This window comes from Elaeis guineensis, chromosome 10, assembly GCF_000442705.2.
Source record: "Elaeis guineensis isolate ETL-2024a chromosome 10, EG11, whole genome shotgun sequence".
Taxonomy (NCBI): domain Eukaryota; kingdom Viridiplantae; phylum Streptophyta; class Magnoliopsida; order Arecales; family Arecaceae; genus Elaeis; species Elaeis guineensis.
The window spans coordinates 17,867,548-17,884,648 of NC_026002.2; the positions used below are offsets into that span (position 1 = coordinate 17,867,548).

The following is a 17,101-nucleotide window of genomic DNA, read 5'->3' on the forward strand; positions in this document are numbered from 1 at the left end:
AATTGGGTACATAGTCGACCAAATTTATATACTTAGATTAGAAAATCTGCCAATCAGATTCAACACCTTAACAACCTGCTTGTCCTATTTTGACAATTGCCAGCCCTACTATTTCTAGTATCAGCAAGAGCGAATACCACGACGGTATCCTTTACCTTCCACTACCATATTTCATCTCGGCTAAGTGGCTGTACTTCCCACCACCACCTCTGCCCATCCAAATACCACTTCAGTGGAGACCAGCCCGAGGGTCCCCAACATCACCATCCCCGCAACTACCACCAACACCAGCAGGTAATTCCACATCCTTTCAACACCTTTTCGTCACTAAATGAAGCAAAAGCAGAGCATTCCTCTTTCCACATTTCAAACCCACCCCTCTCCCCAATCCTCCCCGGTGCTCAACTCCTCACCAACCGAGACGGAGACCGACGACGAGGCCGCCGGACGGAATGACCGGCGGCGAAGGCAGCACCAGAGCCCGACTTCGAGCACCACCGACACGCCAACCACCTCCTCCAGCGCCACCATCAACCTCAGCCGCGAGTACACCCTCGCGATGCAAACCAACTCCTACAACGAAATCTGGGCCAAAATCCACCCACTCGACGGGCCGGAAACCGCGGAGTCGTCCCCGGCCCGATTGGTCGGGCGGGTCCTCCAGCCGGACCGCGCCTCGATCCGGGAGGCCCTCGGCGCCGCCCCGCCCACCCACCTCACCCGCCTCGTCTCCCACTACTTCGACAGCAGCGAGACCACCTCCGCTCTCTGCCTCTCCCTCCACCGCGCCGTCGATCGTGCCCGCAAAGTCTACGCCCCCATCACCAACCTCTTTGATCTCCTCCCTTCCACCTCCACCTCCCTCTCTCACCCCGGCCCCCTCACCCCGGCCCAGTGCGACCTGGCCTTCGACACCTTCCTCGAATTCGACAGCCTCGACAACCCCTTCCCCGCCCCCTCCGCTGGCTTCCACGGCATGCGCCGATGCTTCTCCGAGCTCCGGCAGCAGCTCGAGTCCCGCCTCCGCAAGGCCCGCCGCCGCCACCGCCTGCTGCGCCGCGGCACCCGCGGCGCGGCCGCCTGCCTGATCGGCGCGGCCACGGGGGCCGCCGTGGCTGGGCTGGCGCTCGCCACCCATGCGCTGGCGGCGATGGTGGCGGCGGCTGCCATGTGCCTGCCGACGGGGGACCTGCTCGCGGGCCCGAGGCGGCGGGCGAGGGAGAACATGGCGCAGCTGGACGCGGCGGCGAGGGGGACCTACGTGCTCAACAATGATTTGGATACGATCGAGAGGCTGGTGGCGCGGCTCCACGAGACGGTGGAGAGCGATAAGAAGCTGGTGCGGTGGGGCTGGAGAGGGGGCGGGGGCAGCGCCACCCCATCGAGGAGGTAGTGCGGCAGCTCCGCAAGAACCACCCGACCTTCCTCCACCAGCTCCGGGACCTCGACGAGCACATCTGCCTCTTCTTCGCCGCCGTCAACCGTGCACGGTCCCTGCTCCTCCAGCAGATCCACCAGCATCAGCATAGATCTACCAGCGTAGCTACCGACTCATGACTGCAGCCTCTCAGCGGCATTCACCAATTCTTGAGTAACATTATACTGATGGGTTCCTCTCCATTTTTCACGTAACGTAAGGTTCTTTTTGAAGCTAGGCTGCTTGATATAATGCTTCATTATGTGCTAATTATATATTAACAGTTGATGTGACTCTAGAGTCACGAGTTCATTCTTCCATAAGATCTTTTTTATGTAGCGAGATTGGAAAGGGATGTTGCAGCTGCTAAAAAGAACGAAAAAACAGAAAACATCATATTTTACATTCTTCTTGATCATATTGAGTTGCTTGTGTTCTCAATCATACTGTAGATCTTTCTAAATCAAGCTTGCAAGTAGCTAAGTATATACTAGGACTCGTTGCTGAACTGTGGGGATAAGTGTATAACCATCACAACTTTGGCAGTTATCGGAAGTTTTTGATAGAATATTTGTCTAGATCAACAAATATGCTTAGCCAGCCTGTGCATTTTATTCGATTATCTAGTGCTGCAGGACAAAACTATTTGGGTGCTTAAATCATATTTCATTTTCTTGATGATTTGCCAATGATATATTTTATCTTTGTTTCAAAGGAAACCAATAGTATAAAGCTGCATCAAAGATTCAACATGGTAACAAAAAAACAGAGCACGAAAAGAAGAAAGATGCACTGTTGATCTATTCAAGCCAAACATCTGCGGAATTGAACTTTAATAATTACAAGATAGAATCATAAAAGGGTTCTGATTCCACTAGGGGACTGCTGGCATTTGCTAGCTGTGGAAGGAATGTCGTCTTTTTTGCCAATTACATCCTTGGTAACCATCAGTGTTGCAGATTCTAAAAGATCTCATCGAAAGTTGTCACCTAATGAAATAGAAGAAGCATATCGATAATCAGATTATTGTAACTGTCAGAATGGCCAAGAGGGAAGCGAGAAGGGAAGAAGAGGGAGTAGTGATTCATGAGTGGGGGAACAGCATATACCTGGTTACAAGTTGGGCAAGTTGGGTTTTTTTCCATCCACTGAAGGATACATTGCATATGGTGGTGATGTCTACACTTGAGAATTAACTTTGGGTTTTCTATGTTATATTCTGCCATTGAAAAACACATAAAGGAAATGCATGAATAATATAATCTTCTCATTAAAAGGAAAGTGAGATCATAACATTGTGTTAATTTAAAACTATGGATGACCCTCTGTGTTAATATTAAGCTGTTTCTAAGCTATCACATAAGAATATATGAAGAATCATTCATGATACAACTTCACAATCAATATATTGGCTATATATTAACTTGGCTACACCTCCCTATGCTCCCATGTCTCAGCTACGTGAAGCACAAAGAGTTCTGACTTGTCAGCTCATCACGAACAAGTCTACATGCTGTGGTACTTTGAGTCCTCTTACTCTATAAATGTCATTTAGAAATCTTTGTGACCTTATTTTATGGTGCAAGAGTTTCTAATTCATTTGAGCATGTTTGTTGGATTTATGATATGTTTATCCATTGGGAGCAAAGACATTTACTTAATAACAAAATTAATGGCCTATAGTTCTAGTCTCTTCTACGGTCAATGTTGAAACAAACATGCTTTGGCAAGCGTTGGATTGCAAAACTTACAATTTGTTAACACCAAGGTGACTCATTTCTTGCTTCATCATTGTCAGATGTACAGGTCATTAGTATTATAGTTCGCTTAATTGTGTTGCAACAAATATGACAAGTTGATATTATCCATAAAGAGAAACAAAGCAAAGGAAGGATTAGGGAACATGAAACTTCTACAAAAGCTAGGTTATCCATGCACAGACTTGCATGATGCTGTCAATGTTAACTTTGTAGCATCAGTTAGGCATATTTCAGAAATATAATCTTGTGCCTGCATTTCACTGACAATGGTACAGCTCGGTAGTCTTGTACAAAGCTACTTAGTCAGGGATGAGGAACATCTATATGTGTGGATCATTAACCTTATAAATTCCAAAAGATCATGCTTGCAGTTAAGATAAGTGGATAGAATTGAAAGACTAAGTTGAGATTCTGTTGTACAAACATCGCAAGCAAGATTGAAGTTTCAGTTGAAATGACACATGAAACTCAGTCTTGGTCTGTTTTTATAGTTCAACCCTATTTAGCTGAAATCATTTCTAGAGCCATTTCTTCAGTTCTTTAAGCACAAAGACTAAATAGTGTCAAGTTTTTGCTCATTTGATTTGATTTTTTTTTTAAACAAAAGAGGGGATATTTATTTATTGACAAAAGATCTAATTTCTGAGAAATATTCTCTTGAGATTAAATATGGTTTTCTGCAACTTTCAAGAAAAAAGAAATTGAAGCATCCAGGACTTCGGCTCGATTAAGGAGAAAGGAAGCCACCGTGCATATAAGAGAGTTCTTAATTTAGAGGAAAAGAAAAAGAAAAAAGATTGGCAGAAAGATGAGAAAAGGAATTGTAAAGTAGATCAAGCATCCTAAATAGTGGATTCTCAAGAATTGAGCACAAACTGCCACATATTAGCTTAGATCTTATGCATACTTGGGTGGTCTATATCTAATTGTAATTTTGTTTTCATACTTTACAGATTATTAGTTGTATGCTCATACTTGTCACTTGGCATGGTGGTGATGATCATATCAGGTTCATCTTTGCATGCAAAGTTATGTTAGTGTATTTTACAGAAATTTAGAGGTGGAGTTCCCTTTTCCTTTGTTTTGCAGCTAATGAAGCTATATGATCCACTAAATAAATTTGAAACTTAAATTGCTACTGTACCTTCAAAACAGATAGGACATTCTTCATCATCTAAATCACCAGATAAAAGCTGTGCATCAGTTTTCTCAGTCTCCTTTTGTGAGGTAGGATTGTCACCCTTGTGAGTTAAAGAAACCATTTTCTCATTCTTGCTTTCTCTGTGCAGTCGTTCGGTCCTTTGAGTTGCATTCTCACTGATTGTTATTTCAGAAGACCTTTCTACTGCTGCTATTACATTGGCCTCATCAGACCTCATTGACTGTTGCTGATATGGTTGTTCATTATTACTTTTATCTGTAAAACAATTTGTGCTACAATTTTAGGTGATCGGAAATACCTTTATCATCAATTATCAAATTTTTCAAGCAATCATACAAACCTTGATTTGATGATGAAATCTGATTCCCTGATCTTTGAACAGGCTATACATGAATCCAAATAAATAAAGAAAGTAGTTAGCTATGATCAGCAAGCAATCATCCACTAATCCTAATTGGAGATGTATTGAATACTTGGAAGATATGAGCTCATTTATCATGCTACACAAAAACAATGGTTACTATCTACTATCATGACAATGGTCAAGATTCCCTCGGGTAAGCTCCATTTTAGAGTGAAAATCCTGCTCTTGTTCTCCTTCTTTTTCCTTCTTTAATTGTTCTATAAACTCCAGCTGATTTAATCATCGGAGAGTTTTCTGCCGGACATATTCTGATGAGTGAACATTCTTCGTAGATCCATTAGTCATCGTGAATGGCCTGCACCTTTCGAGGTGCCTGATTGATTTCCGGACATAGTTTCCACTGGGATTTAGCGGCAACACTTTCCTTATGCAGTCTATTATTTCTAGCGGCCCCCTCTTCCCCTCCCACTACCCCTCGTTGCATGCATTACAGATGGTAAATTCCATTGTAAACTGAAATAACTTACACCTCCTTTCTTTTTTCTTGTAAAAGCTAGGTGAAGGGAAACCTCAGCAGTTTTTTGTAACAAAGCTCATTGCTTAGACAACAGGCAACATGATCTTACACCTATTAGTACAGGTTAGCATATTTTCAATTCTAGCCCTATACACCACATCCTCAAACATGAGGCTGAATATAAAGTATCTTCTTTAACAGCTCATTAATAATAATAAAAAAAAAGTTTCTTCTTTCAGAGAATGCCTTCATGCAATTATGAGGAATATCGAAGAAAATAGAACCCACGTCTATTTTTTCAAATAAAAGATACAAAATAACTAAACATTTGTTGGCCATGGTGTTGGATGGTGCGTGAAAAAAAGAAAAAGGAAAAGAAAAAATAACTAAAGACATGTTAAAATTATACTAATAATGAATTGCGAGATCACAGTTTGCGACTATAATTAATACATGTTGAACCATGGTTCATAATATACCTTTCAGGCATGACCAGGATGGCATTCATATGTTGAGAATCAGTCCTAATCCTTTTTACCCCAAGAAAAGACAAAAAGGTTTAGGTCATCAATGATAAATGAAGAGAACTTATGGTAAGTTTGGCTTAATGGATCAAGTATGATCCACCACAAATCTGAAAACACTGCAAACATAATTAAAATTCTTATTGCTTTGTTCCATGCTTTTGTATGGAAAATCTGTCAAAATATTTATTTGATTGTTATATATAACAAGCAGAACGTAGGCGGAGTGTCCTTCCAAGTTTACACGCACAAACAAAATCACTGCCGATATAAGAGAGAAGAATATAGTAGACGAACATATTCCTTTCAAGCAATTGCATCCAAAAAAAAAAAATCTCTTTCTTCTACTTCTATACATTTCTTTCATATACAATCTATCTAAATGTAAGTTTTGGAAAACAACAACGACAAAACTTGTACGAACAGAACAAAGAGAAGAAGGAAGACGGTGGGGTCTAACCGGTTCGGAAGCGCCTCTTGCACTTCTCTGCTCTCCTCCATGGTTGTTGTTGGCACCCAGGCGAGACCCTGATGAACCCATGTTTCGTAATATCAATCCAGAATTGATGCGCGCTCTCTCTCTCTCTCTCTATATATATATAGCTTGTTACCTTTTGGTCTCCTTGTTCTAATTCTAAACGAACTGTTCCTGGGACAACCCGGAAATTTAAGCATACTAGGATTCCTTTGGCTTTGGTGTTTTTCTATTTGTTTCTCGGAAAAAAAATATTATATAAGATGCGTTTATCTACGTGTTGCTATGGAAAGTATCTTGGACTTGATTAGAAAGATCCGACAGTTCCCATTGTTCGACGGATACGGATGGATTTACGGAGGAGGGATACGGGAATAAAATTTTATATACGGGATAAATCATTGGTATTTGGTAATTTCAGATGATGTATAATATATTTTCCAAAAAAATTGTTACACAAGAAACACGGTTTATGATTTGGACACTTTACTATTATATATTATAATATTATTTTATTTTTAAATATTTTTTTTATTTTTATTAAAGATATCTCTATTTTAAAATATAACTTAAAAGTAACTATTCAAATGAGGATGACATGACCAACTGACCTTACAGTTATAGAGCAACACTAAACTATTATAAAGTAATATTATATATTATAAAATTATATTATATTATTATAAAATAATACTGCATTGTTGTAAAGTAATACTACAATAAAGAAATACTAACTATGATAATGTAATACTACTAAGGTTATTCATGGATCGGCCTCGGGTCTAGACTCTATTCATTTTTAATCAGCTTTCGACCGGACCTATGTAAATTTTGATATTTCCTAGGCCCAAGTCCGATTCGTGAACAGATCTAAATACTACCTTATTATAAAGAAATACTATACTATTATAATATAATAAAGCAACACTGCATTATTATAAAAGAATACTACACTAATATAATATAATATATATTATTATAAAAAAATACTATACTAATATAATATAATAAAGTAATACTGTATTATTATAAAATAATAATATACTAATATAATGTAATACTATATTATTGTAAAGGAATACTACACTATGATAATATAATACAAGAGTCTTTTAAAAGATATAAGGGTATAAAGATTACTTCAATCAAAATGGATAGTTACTTTTAACTCATATTTCAAATGAGTAGCTATTTTTACTTGAAACTCAAATGGGTAGCTACTTTTAAGTTGAAAGTATAATTGGAGATTTATCCCTAGTTCTTTATTTTATTAATTGATTCACCTCCCATGATGTAGAATTGGCAGCCATTATGTAATATATTCGTTGGGATAAAATCGATTGACCTCCATACACCGACCAATCTTCGGCGTAATCCGCTCGACACCTGACTCAGGCCCATTAAACAAAGACGACCCTGAAAGTATTATCAACTTGACAGACCGACGCTACTCTCGACCGACCAACCAAACATCCCTCACCGAATCAAGATCGATAGGCGGCCGATATTCGGACTCTATAGACAATAAACTACTTCGACCGTCGGTATTTTAGAATTACTAATCGACAACCGACTTCTGACGCACAGTTGACCGACTCATTCAAATATATCATACCATCACGGACGGTTACTCCACTGATATCGCGGCATAATCCATGGGGATTAATAACCCACTACGAGATTACCGTCCTATGATTCTACGCCGCTAAATATGGGACCATATCTGACAGTTACGATGATCTACTCTATAAAAAAGGGGTAAGGCAACAAGTTTTGGTAAGCTAATTTTGATACGCTGAGCTCTATCTCCATTCTCATACTACTGTTGCCCAGTCTCCCCCTCTAACTTAGGCATCGAAGGGTCCCCACCGGAGACAACTCCGGTCAGTGCGGACTTCATTTTGCAGGTGCTCGTTCCGATGAACAGGTGACAAGGGGATTGGCAGCAACAGATTGGCGCGTCAGGAAGGAGAAAGACAGCGGCAAGAAGAAAACTCGCAATGACGAGAACCAGAGCTCAATGATCAACGGCGATCGGCTCGATGAGACACTTCCCGACGGGAAGAGGCCCCTCCTCTGCCTCCAGTAGCAGAGCCCATTTTTCACACCTCGTGGTTACCACAGACGTTCAGATTGCTACGATCGTGCAACAAATGAACGTCCTCACGGAGGTAGTCAAAAGCCTCCAACAACAGCAAATCCAGCCACCACAACCGCCGGCGGAGCAACCGATGGCTCATTCAGCACCTTCCAAGCATAGCCGCCGTCATCCGCGATGATCTCCATCTCCTCCATCAGAGTGGCGATCTCGACTCTCTCAACGGGATGAGCAGCGGCACTCACGGCACTCTCGATGCACCACCCACCATTCACGGTGCCCCTCTCCTTCTCAATTAGATCGAACAAGGAAGGGGAAGTGACTGCGAACACTGTCTGCCTCTAATTCATCGGGAGGATCAACCCCCGGAGTCTTCCATCACCGGCGGCTTGAAGACTATGAACATAAGTTCAAGAAAATCGATCGCCGACTCGTCCAGCTCCAGACAGACGGTCAGAAATCGTCAAATGACTTCGATTTCCATACCGCCCAGCCTCTCTCCCGACTTATTTTGAACGAATCAATCCTGACTCGGTTCAAGATGCCGCATGTGGAGCCCTATGATGGTTCCACCGATCCAATCGATCATCTCGAGAGCCATAAGGCTTTCATGACAATCCAGGGAGCAACTGATGCCCTTCTGTGTATCAGCTTCTCGGCTACACTTTGGAAAGCTACTCGGACCTGATACTCTGGGCTTCGATCGGGAAGTATCCACTCCTTCGAGCAGCTGGAACATTCTTTCGTGGCCCATTTCAGCACCAGCAGGAGGCTGCCACGAACCTCGGATAGTCTCTTTTCGATCAAACAAGGAGAGACCGAAATACTCTGAGATTTCGTGGTCCGATTCAATGCGGCCATGCTTGAGGTCAGGGACCTCAATGAAGACATGGCCATATCGATCATAAAAAGAGGTCTGAGGGGGTCCCAATTCACGTACTCACTGGATAAAACTCTCTCTCAGACGTATGCTGAACTCTTAGAACCCGCGTATAAATATATGCGCGCAGATGAAGGAGCTTCTGACTGGCACCAGACAGAAAACAAAGGTCAAAAGAAAAAGCAGAAGAAGAGTGGGGCTCCGATCGAAACAAGTAGGCCCCCATCCAATAAGCAAGCCTCACCCCGATGACGGAGTCCGAGGCCGACACATAATAGGTATAATTTCTATACCCCTCTCTCTGCTCCTCGTGCACAGATCCTCATGAAGATCGAAGGGACGGAATATCTACGACACCCTCCATCGATGAGAGTGAAGAATCGTGATCGAAGGAAGTATTACTGGTTTGACCGAGACCACGGTCATGACATCGAACAATGCATCCAGCTCAAGGATGAAATAGAAGTCCTGATACGATGTGGCTACCTCGAAAAATATAGAAGGAAGCCGCCGACTCAACCCCCTCCCGATCGACGACCCCAAACGACTAAAGAAGCTGTGAATAACCAACCGACCATGGGAGTCATCAACATGATCACCAGACGGTTGGACTGGGGGGCAACTTCCAACGAGGAGTCAATGAAGCGACCAAGACTCCATGATGTAATAACCTTTTCAGAGGAAGATGCTCGGAGAATTCAAACTCTCCACGATGATGCTGTTGTTGTTTTAGCAACAATAGCGAATTATGATATAAAAAGGATACTTATTGATAATGGAAGCTCAACTGACATTTTGTCTTACTCAACCTTCTCCCAAATGAAATCATCGATTGACTGACTCAAGAAAATCTTGACACCGTTAGTCGGTTTCACTGGAGATGCGGTCACAGTGGAAGGAGAAATCACTCTCTCCCTAACCACTAGGATTGAACCACAACAAAGCATCGTCTTCATAACCTTTACGGTCGTCCGAGTACCCTCGGCCTACAATGCCATACTCAAAAGACTCGAACTAAATATCCTGAGAGTGATAGTCTTGACATACCACTTGTTGGTCTAATTCCCGACCAAAAACGACATCGGAGAATTACGCGTAGATCAACAACTCGTCCGACGCTATTTCACGATCTCTGCCCAGAATAATAAATCTGAGGACTTTCTGTCAGTCGACAAATTAGACCAAAGAGAGAACTAGGAAAGGGGTGAGCCAGCCAAACAATTGACTTCCATCCCAATAATAAAAAATCCCGAGCAAACGATCCAAATTGGGTCATAATTGTCCGACTCGGAGTGACAACAACTAATCAAATTGCTCAAAACCAATGCCGACATCTTTGCTTGGTCGGCCATAGACATGTTCGGCATTCCTCTAAAAATAATGACTCATCAGCTCAACATCAGTCCTAACGTCAAGCCAGTGAGACAGAAAAAGCAGTCCTTTGCCCCGAAAAGATAGAAAGCCATCGATGAGGAAGTCGATAAACTACTCGCAGCGGGCTTCATCAGAGAAGCCACATATCCAGACTGGCTCACCAATGTAGTCATGGTGAAAAATGCTAACAGAAAATGGAGGATCTGCATCGACTACACTAATCTGAAACGAGCCTGTCCGAAAGATCGCTTTCCACTGCTAAAGATCGATCAGCTGGTAGACGTGACATCGGATCATCGACTACTGAGCTTCATGGATGCCTTTGCTGGATATAATCAAATCTGCATGGCACCGAGGACGAGGAACACATGACTTTCGTGACGGACATGGGCTTATACTACTATAAAATAATGCTTTTCGGTCTGAAAAATATCGGAGCCACCTATCAACGACTCATCAACAAAATCTTCAAAGCACAGATCGGACGAAACATAGAAGTGTACGTGGACGACATGCTGGTGAAAACTACCCAAACTTTGAATCATATTCGAGACTTGGAAGAAACTTTCAACATGCTCCAACGACACCAAATGAGGTTAAATCCGACCAAATATGCGTTCGGAGTAACCTCGAAGAAATTTTTTGGATTCCTTGTTTTGCAATGAGGAATCAAAGCCAACCTCGAGAAAATAAAAGTTATTATCGACATGAAGCATCCAAACACGAAGAAGAAGGTACAATAACTGAATGGCAGAATTGCCGTACTCAGTTGATTTATCTCTAGGTCGGCTGAGAGGTGTCTACCATTCTTCAAGACTTTAAGACAAATGAAAGATTTTTCCTGATCAGATGAATGTCGACTAGCTTTTGAGGATTTGAAGTACTTGGCCTCCCCACCTTTGCTCATAAAATCAAAGGTCGGAGAAACACTATATCTCTACTTGGCTACATCGATAGAGACGGTTAGTTCGATACTTGTTTGGGAAGGTGAAAATAGAATTCACTGATCTGTCTACTACACCAATAAAGTACTCCACAATGCCGAAGTCGGATATTCAAGAGCGGAGAAAATGATCTACGCTTTGATCATATCGATGCAACGGCTTCGCCTTTACTTTCAGGTACACTCTATTATGGTCCTTGCCGATCAACCATTAAAAGCGACCCTGCACCATCCTGATACATCGGGATGAATGACGAAGTGGGCGGTGAAGCTAGACAAATTTGACATATAATACCGACTATGACCGTCCATGAAGACACAAGTTTTAGCCGACTTCATCGCAGAATGCACAATAGCGGACAACAAGTCGGAAGATGCAACTATGAAGGAGGCTAGCCTCATTCTCACCAACTCAGAAGGGGTAGTCACCGAGTACGTCCTTCGGTTCGACTTCAAAGCTTCAAATAATCAAACCGAATATGAAGCTCTTTTAGCCTGTTCGAAAATGGCCATGGAGCTCGAGATTGACAGTCTGAAAGTCTTCACCGACTCTCAACTGATCGTGGGACAAGTCAAAGGTGAATTCAAAGCTCGAGACCCGATCATGGCAATATACTTTCAAAAGGTGAAAGACCTCATGATGAATTTAAGATACTTTGAGATCTTCCACATACCCAGGATCGAGAATGCTCGAGCCAACGCACTTTTCAGATTGGCAACGACTGCTTACAGTTCGTTAGGTCGAACATCCGTGGAGTGTCTTGAGCAATCGGGCATCAACAAAAATGAAAAAGTGTTGTAGCTAACAGTCGAATCTAGTTGGATGGATCCGATCATTCGGTATCTGTCCGACGGAGTCCTCCTTGAAGATCCTACGAAAGGAAAACGAACTCGATAGGCTGCTTCCCAATATGTGATGATGGATGGTCATCTCTACAAAAAGGTCATTCTCCCTTCTCTTACTGAAGTGCCTAGGACCGATCGATGCTGACTATACACTTAGGAAAGTACATGAAGGAATTTGTGGAAGCCACTTGTGGGGCAAGTCTCTAGCCTATAAGATTTTGCGACAAGGTTACTATTGGCTCACCATGAAAAAAGATGCGGCTGACTTGATTCGGAGGTACCAACCATGCCAGAAGTATGCCAACATACAGCATCAACCCCCAGTCAGCTAACGTCCATTGTCGCACCCTGGCCTTTCGTTCAGTAAGGAATCGACATACTCGGTCCTTTTCCTCCGACATCTGGCCAAAAAAATTTATAGTGGTTGCAATCGACTATTTCATCAAGTGGATAGAAGCCGAACCCCTGGCCCAAATCATCGAACGCAAAATGAAAGACTTCATCCAGAAATCCATCATCTATAGATTCGGACTGTCGCATACCATAATCATAGACAATGGACAACAATTCGATAATCAGGACTTCAGAGAATTCTGTACGAAGTTCCATATTATACATAAGCTTATATCAGTCAGGCACCCGCAATCAAACGGAGAGGTTGAGGTGACCAACCGAACAATCTTGCATGGGTTAAAGACCTGACTGAATGAGGCTAAAGGTCTTTGGGTCAAAGAGCTATATCCAGTCTTATGGGCGTATCGGACAACTCTCGTATACCGACTGGAGAGTCTCCTTTCAACTTAGCCTATGGGATGGAGACGATGATCCCACTCGAGATCGGATTACCATCGATAAGAGTTGAGCAATACAATAAATCGAACAACTCTAAGTATCGGAGAGCCGACTTAGATCTCCTACCAGAACTCCGACATGAAGCTCAACTTCGCATGGCCACATATCGATAGAAGATAGTTTGGTACTATAACACCAAAGTTAAACCAAAAGTTTTTCGATCAGGAGACTTAGTTATAAGAAAAGCAAAAATTTCAAAATCTCTAGATCAATGAAAGCTATCTCCGAACTGGAAAGGACCCTACAGGATATCAGAGACAAACAGATCGGATGCCTATCGGCTCGAAATGTTGGAAGGTTTGGCTATTCTCCAAACATGGAACGTCGACAATCTAAAGTTGTACTATCAGTAATCCTTGTACACACTTGAAAATACAGCTCTGTGCTAGAATCATAAACCAGACTTCTAATGAAATGTTGGTCCTCGTTGTGGAGGCCGGATCATCGATGTCACGGCTTGGGGCCTGACTTTCCAAAGAAGTCAGAAATCTTCAGCCTGACCATCAACTGCATTCCGACTCCCTTGCAGAATCGATCTATCTACTTCAACAGGAGGCTAGCACCGGCCATGCAGATTTCCTCCACAAAAGCCGCGCCGCCCCCATAGTCAGCTTCCATTCAAATGGCTGGCTAATTTGCCGACTTGGTATCAACTAAGGAAGATAAAATATCAAAACGATCAAAGTCAGATTGAAATTATACCGACATAGTCACGGTCAGTCGAGAGATATTCGGCTTGCCACCATTTATCAGATAATACGACGTATAAATCTGATCAAGATCCGGATAATGGATATACGACTTACTATCGTTATCCTAACTAAATATGTTGAAAACTACACGACTAGCAGACCTTACAATCTATGGAATGGTCGGATCTACGATCTACATTCAAAGATTATTCCACAGATAGACATCACAGACATTTCAGCAAACAAAAATTCTATCTTGAAGAAAAATATTTTTATTCATTATCAGAAAAGAAAATATAAAATCGGATCAAAATCTGACTACAAGTATCAGGCTATAAAAAAAAGAGATAATATAGATACATTGACTAAGATTCATCATCATTCCTTTGTTCGGGATTAGCATCGCCAACTCGAATGATTTCAGATCCGGTCGGTACTTCACCCTGTGTCGGTGCGGCTTCTTCTTCATCAGCACCATCTTCTAATCTCGGAGGGATAACTTTCTGACCGCATTGCGGCCGTCTTCATACCCGACACGGTACGAAGCGAAGCCGCCTTCGAGGATCTCTTCTTTGAACTCTTTTGAGCCTCAAAAATCTTTGACTGCCCGATCCAGTGCTTCTTTTGCCGACTCTGCTTCTGCCTTTGCCAAATCAGTATCGGCTTGAGCAGATGACAATTCTTCTTCGGCTAGTGCCAACCTTTCCAGGTTGGCCCGATGATGCCTACGTTCGGCTTTGAGTTCTTCAATGCACCCATCTCGCTCTCGTCGAAGCCGATGGAGAGAATGCCTCTTGCTCTTGACCTGCACATCAAGAGCCGAAATAGTCCCGTGAGCCGATTTAAGTTCGGCCCCCGAGGATATAAAGGCATCGATAAGTTGGAAAACCTCCTCCTTAAGTTTAGCTTCCCGCTCCGCTGCCGACTTGAGTTGTTCAAGCACGACCGCCTTTTCGACATCAGCGGCCGCCACCATATTCTTCCACGCACTCCGAATGTCGGCGAGCTTTGTATAGCCAGCCTCCAGATCGGACATGTCGTGGATCAACTGCAAACAAAAGATAAGTCGGTTAAAAAAAAAAAGAAAAGAAGAGAGAAAAGAAAGAAGGGTTTTACCAAAGAAACTTACCCCGATGATTGTCGGGTAAAAGGATGAGAACATCTCGACCACCGACCGTTTCCTCCGATGCTCCCGATCAACCAGAAGAAGGGTCGCCTGACACAATCGCTTGACCAATACAGAATTGACCAAAGCTGATTCACCCTCGGGCACTTGGAGGTCGAAGTGCACCGCATGGCCCTCTGAGGCGACTTCATCCGTCGATGCCACCAAAGCTTTCCCTCGATCTCTTGTCGGCGGCCCTATGTTCGAGAGCGAGGGGAAGCTCGAGCTCGACTATGCCCCGACTAAATGAGTGACCGATGCAGCCGCAGATTGCTTGGGTTCTCCTACCTCGACCCGAACCTCCTCGGATGGCAGGACCACCGATGTTGCTTCAGTGGTCTCCCTTACCACCCTCTTCTCGAACGGTGCAACAGGAAGCATTGCCGGAGCCGACAGCGCCAAGATAGGTTTGAAACCCGATACTGGTGGGACGTCGGGTTTCACAGCCAACGTTGAAATGCCGGCCAGAACTGGTGCCTGATGCCTCTTCGGCGGGCGCAAAGGCCCGACCTTAGATGCTGTCCTCTTCTTGGCAGCATGCTGACGAATGTCAGCATCCGACACACGTACTCTTCACTGCATAGCTGCAATTACAATGGAGGTCAGTGCAAGTTAGCAAATAGGAAGAAAATCAAGAATAACCGATCAATTATTCTGTACTATACCTAGGCGAGGAACTGAATTAAGGCCGACGTCATAAAGTGCCTGTTCAGTTACAAGCTCTTTCTGTTTCGGGACCGACATATTTCTCAACCAATGAAAGTCCTCCTGGTTGTCAACCTCCACTTGGCTGTTGTCATTAGGACCAGTTCGAGGGTTGCCCCAATGAGAAGAAAAACCCCAGAGAAGAAAAGAAGAGGCGAAGAAAAACTGGTTCTTTCATCCATGAATGGACGATGGAAGACCGATGATGAATGAAAGATCTTTTCGGAGGTTGAAAAACCACCACCCTCGGGCCTTCGGGTGAGATTGGAGGATGAAAAAAATCCAAAAAAGAGAAGGGCGGGGGACGGTCGGCAACATCCGACATAATAAGGCAAAGCTGAGTATCAGCCGGACCGAATTCGGTGCCAGCTGAGTCGGGTAGAGTCCATAGTAATCCAAGATATTTCGGATAAATTCTAGAATCGAAAATTGAAGATTCGTTCGAAGATCTTCGATATAGAAGGCCATCTGATCCGATGGTGGGTTATTCACTCGACCATCGATCCCGGGGATGAAAAGTTGAAACTGCTCTGGGATGCAAAACTGCTCTCGGAGTCATTCAACATTCAGTTCTGAAAGTGAAGAAGCCTCCACGTTCGGACTCGATTGGGACTCATCAGTCGGATTCTCCGACCGATCTTTCCGAGAAGGAGAAATCCTAGCCATGAAAATGACTCTAAAAAGACAAGAACTTCAAGGAAAAAGGACTCGAAAGAAAAGTTAACCTGAGCTGGAGCAATAACCTTGGGTGTAGGGGCAGAGTCCCAGTACCAAGGACAGGAAAAAGTAAAGATTTGGTTGAGAGCGACCCTAAATATAAGATCTATCAACGGTCGAGATGAAAGCAATCGAATCAAAGATATATCGGATGACGACACGTGGTAACATCTGGGCCGACCATGGATCAGATGGTTTGACGCACCTGCTCCAGATTGAACCATGTCATCCCTATCCGCGTGAACATCTCTGACCCATTGGTACCTCGACACATGGCAAAAATCTACATGCCAGAAGTAAATCCTACGACGCCGGTTCGCCTTCCCAATGTAACAGCTGGTGCCAACTAACCTTCCGCAAATGACACCTGACACCAAATCTCCTTGCTAATGCGACAGTATGAGGATGACAAAGTGAATGATCGACCGTATTTCAGAGAATATGGCGGCAGAACCAAGACTCGATATGATAGATAACAACTCCTCTCGTCCAAAGCAACTGATCACATGGCTACGCACGTGACAACTCACCATTGAACTCGAGAGTGGGGGGGCAACTATTGGGATAAAACAGACTGACCTCCATACACCGACCAATCTCCGACGCAATC

The 17,101-nt window shown here is 43.4% G+C and overlaps 2 protein-coding genes and 1 pseudogene across 2 annotated transcripts; 1 reads left to right on the top strand and 2 right to left on the bottom strand.

The window, feature by feature from the left end:
* Window positions 1-86: 86 nt before the first annotated feature.
* Window positions 87-1,835, top strand: LOC105053294 (UPF0496 protein At3g19330). Its single transcript, XM_073244365.1, is given in 2 exon segments — window positions 87-1,343; window positions 1,346-1,835. Coding segments are annotated over 2 exon segments (1,224 nt in total). The 5' UTR covers window positions 87-331; the 3' UTR covers window positions 1,558-1,835.
* A 529-nt stretch (window positions 1,836-2,364) lies between these two features.
* On the bottom strand, window positions 2,365-6,362 carry LOC105052905 (uncharacterized; annotated as a pseudogene).
* Window positions 6,363-14,360: 7,998 nt separating this feature from the next.
* Window positions 14,361-15,813, bottom strand: LOC109506354 (uncharacterized). Its single transcript, XM_073245146.1, has 4 exons — window positions 15,730-15,813; window positions 15,358-15,609; window positions 15,034-15,300; window positions 14,361-14,952 (listed from the first exon to the last, which is right to left on the bottom strand). The coding sequence occupies exons 1-4, from the start codon at window positions 15,811-15,813 to the stop codon at window positions 14,494-14,496; spliced, it is 1,062 nt and encodes a 353-aa protein (XP_073101247.1). The 3' UTR covers window positions 14,361-14,493.
* Between the last annotated feature and the right edge of the window lie 1,288 nt (window positions 15,814-17,101).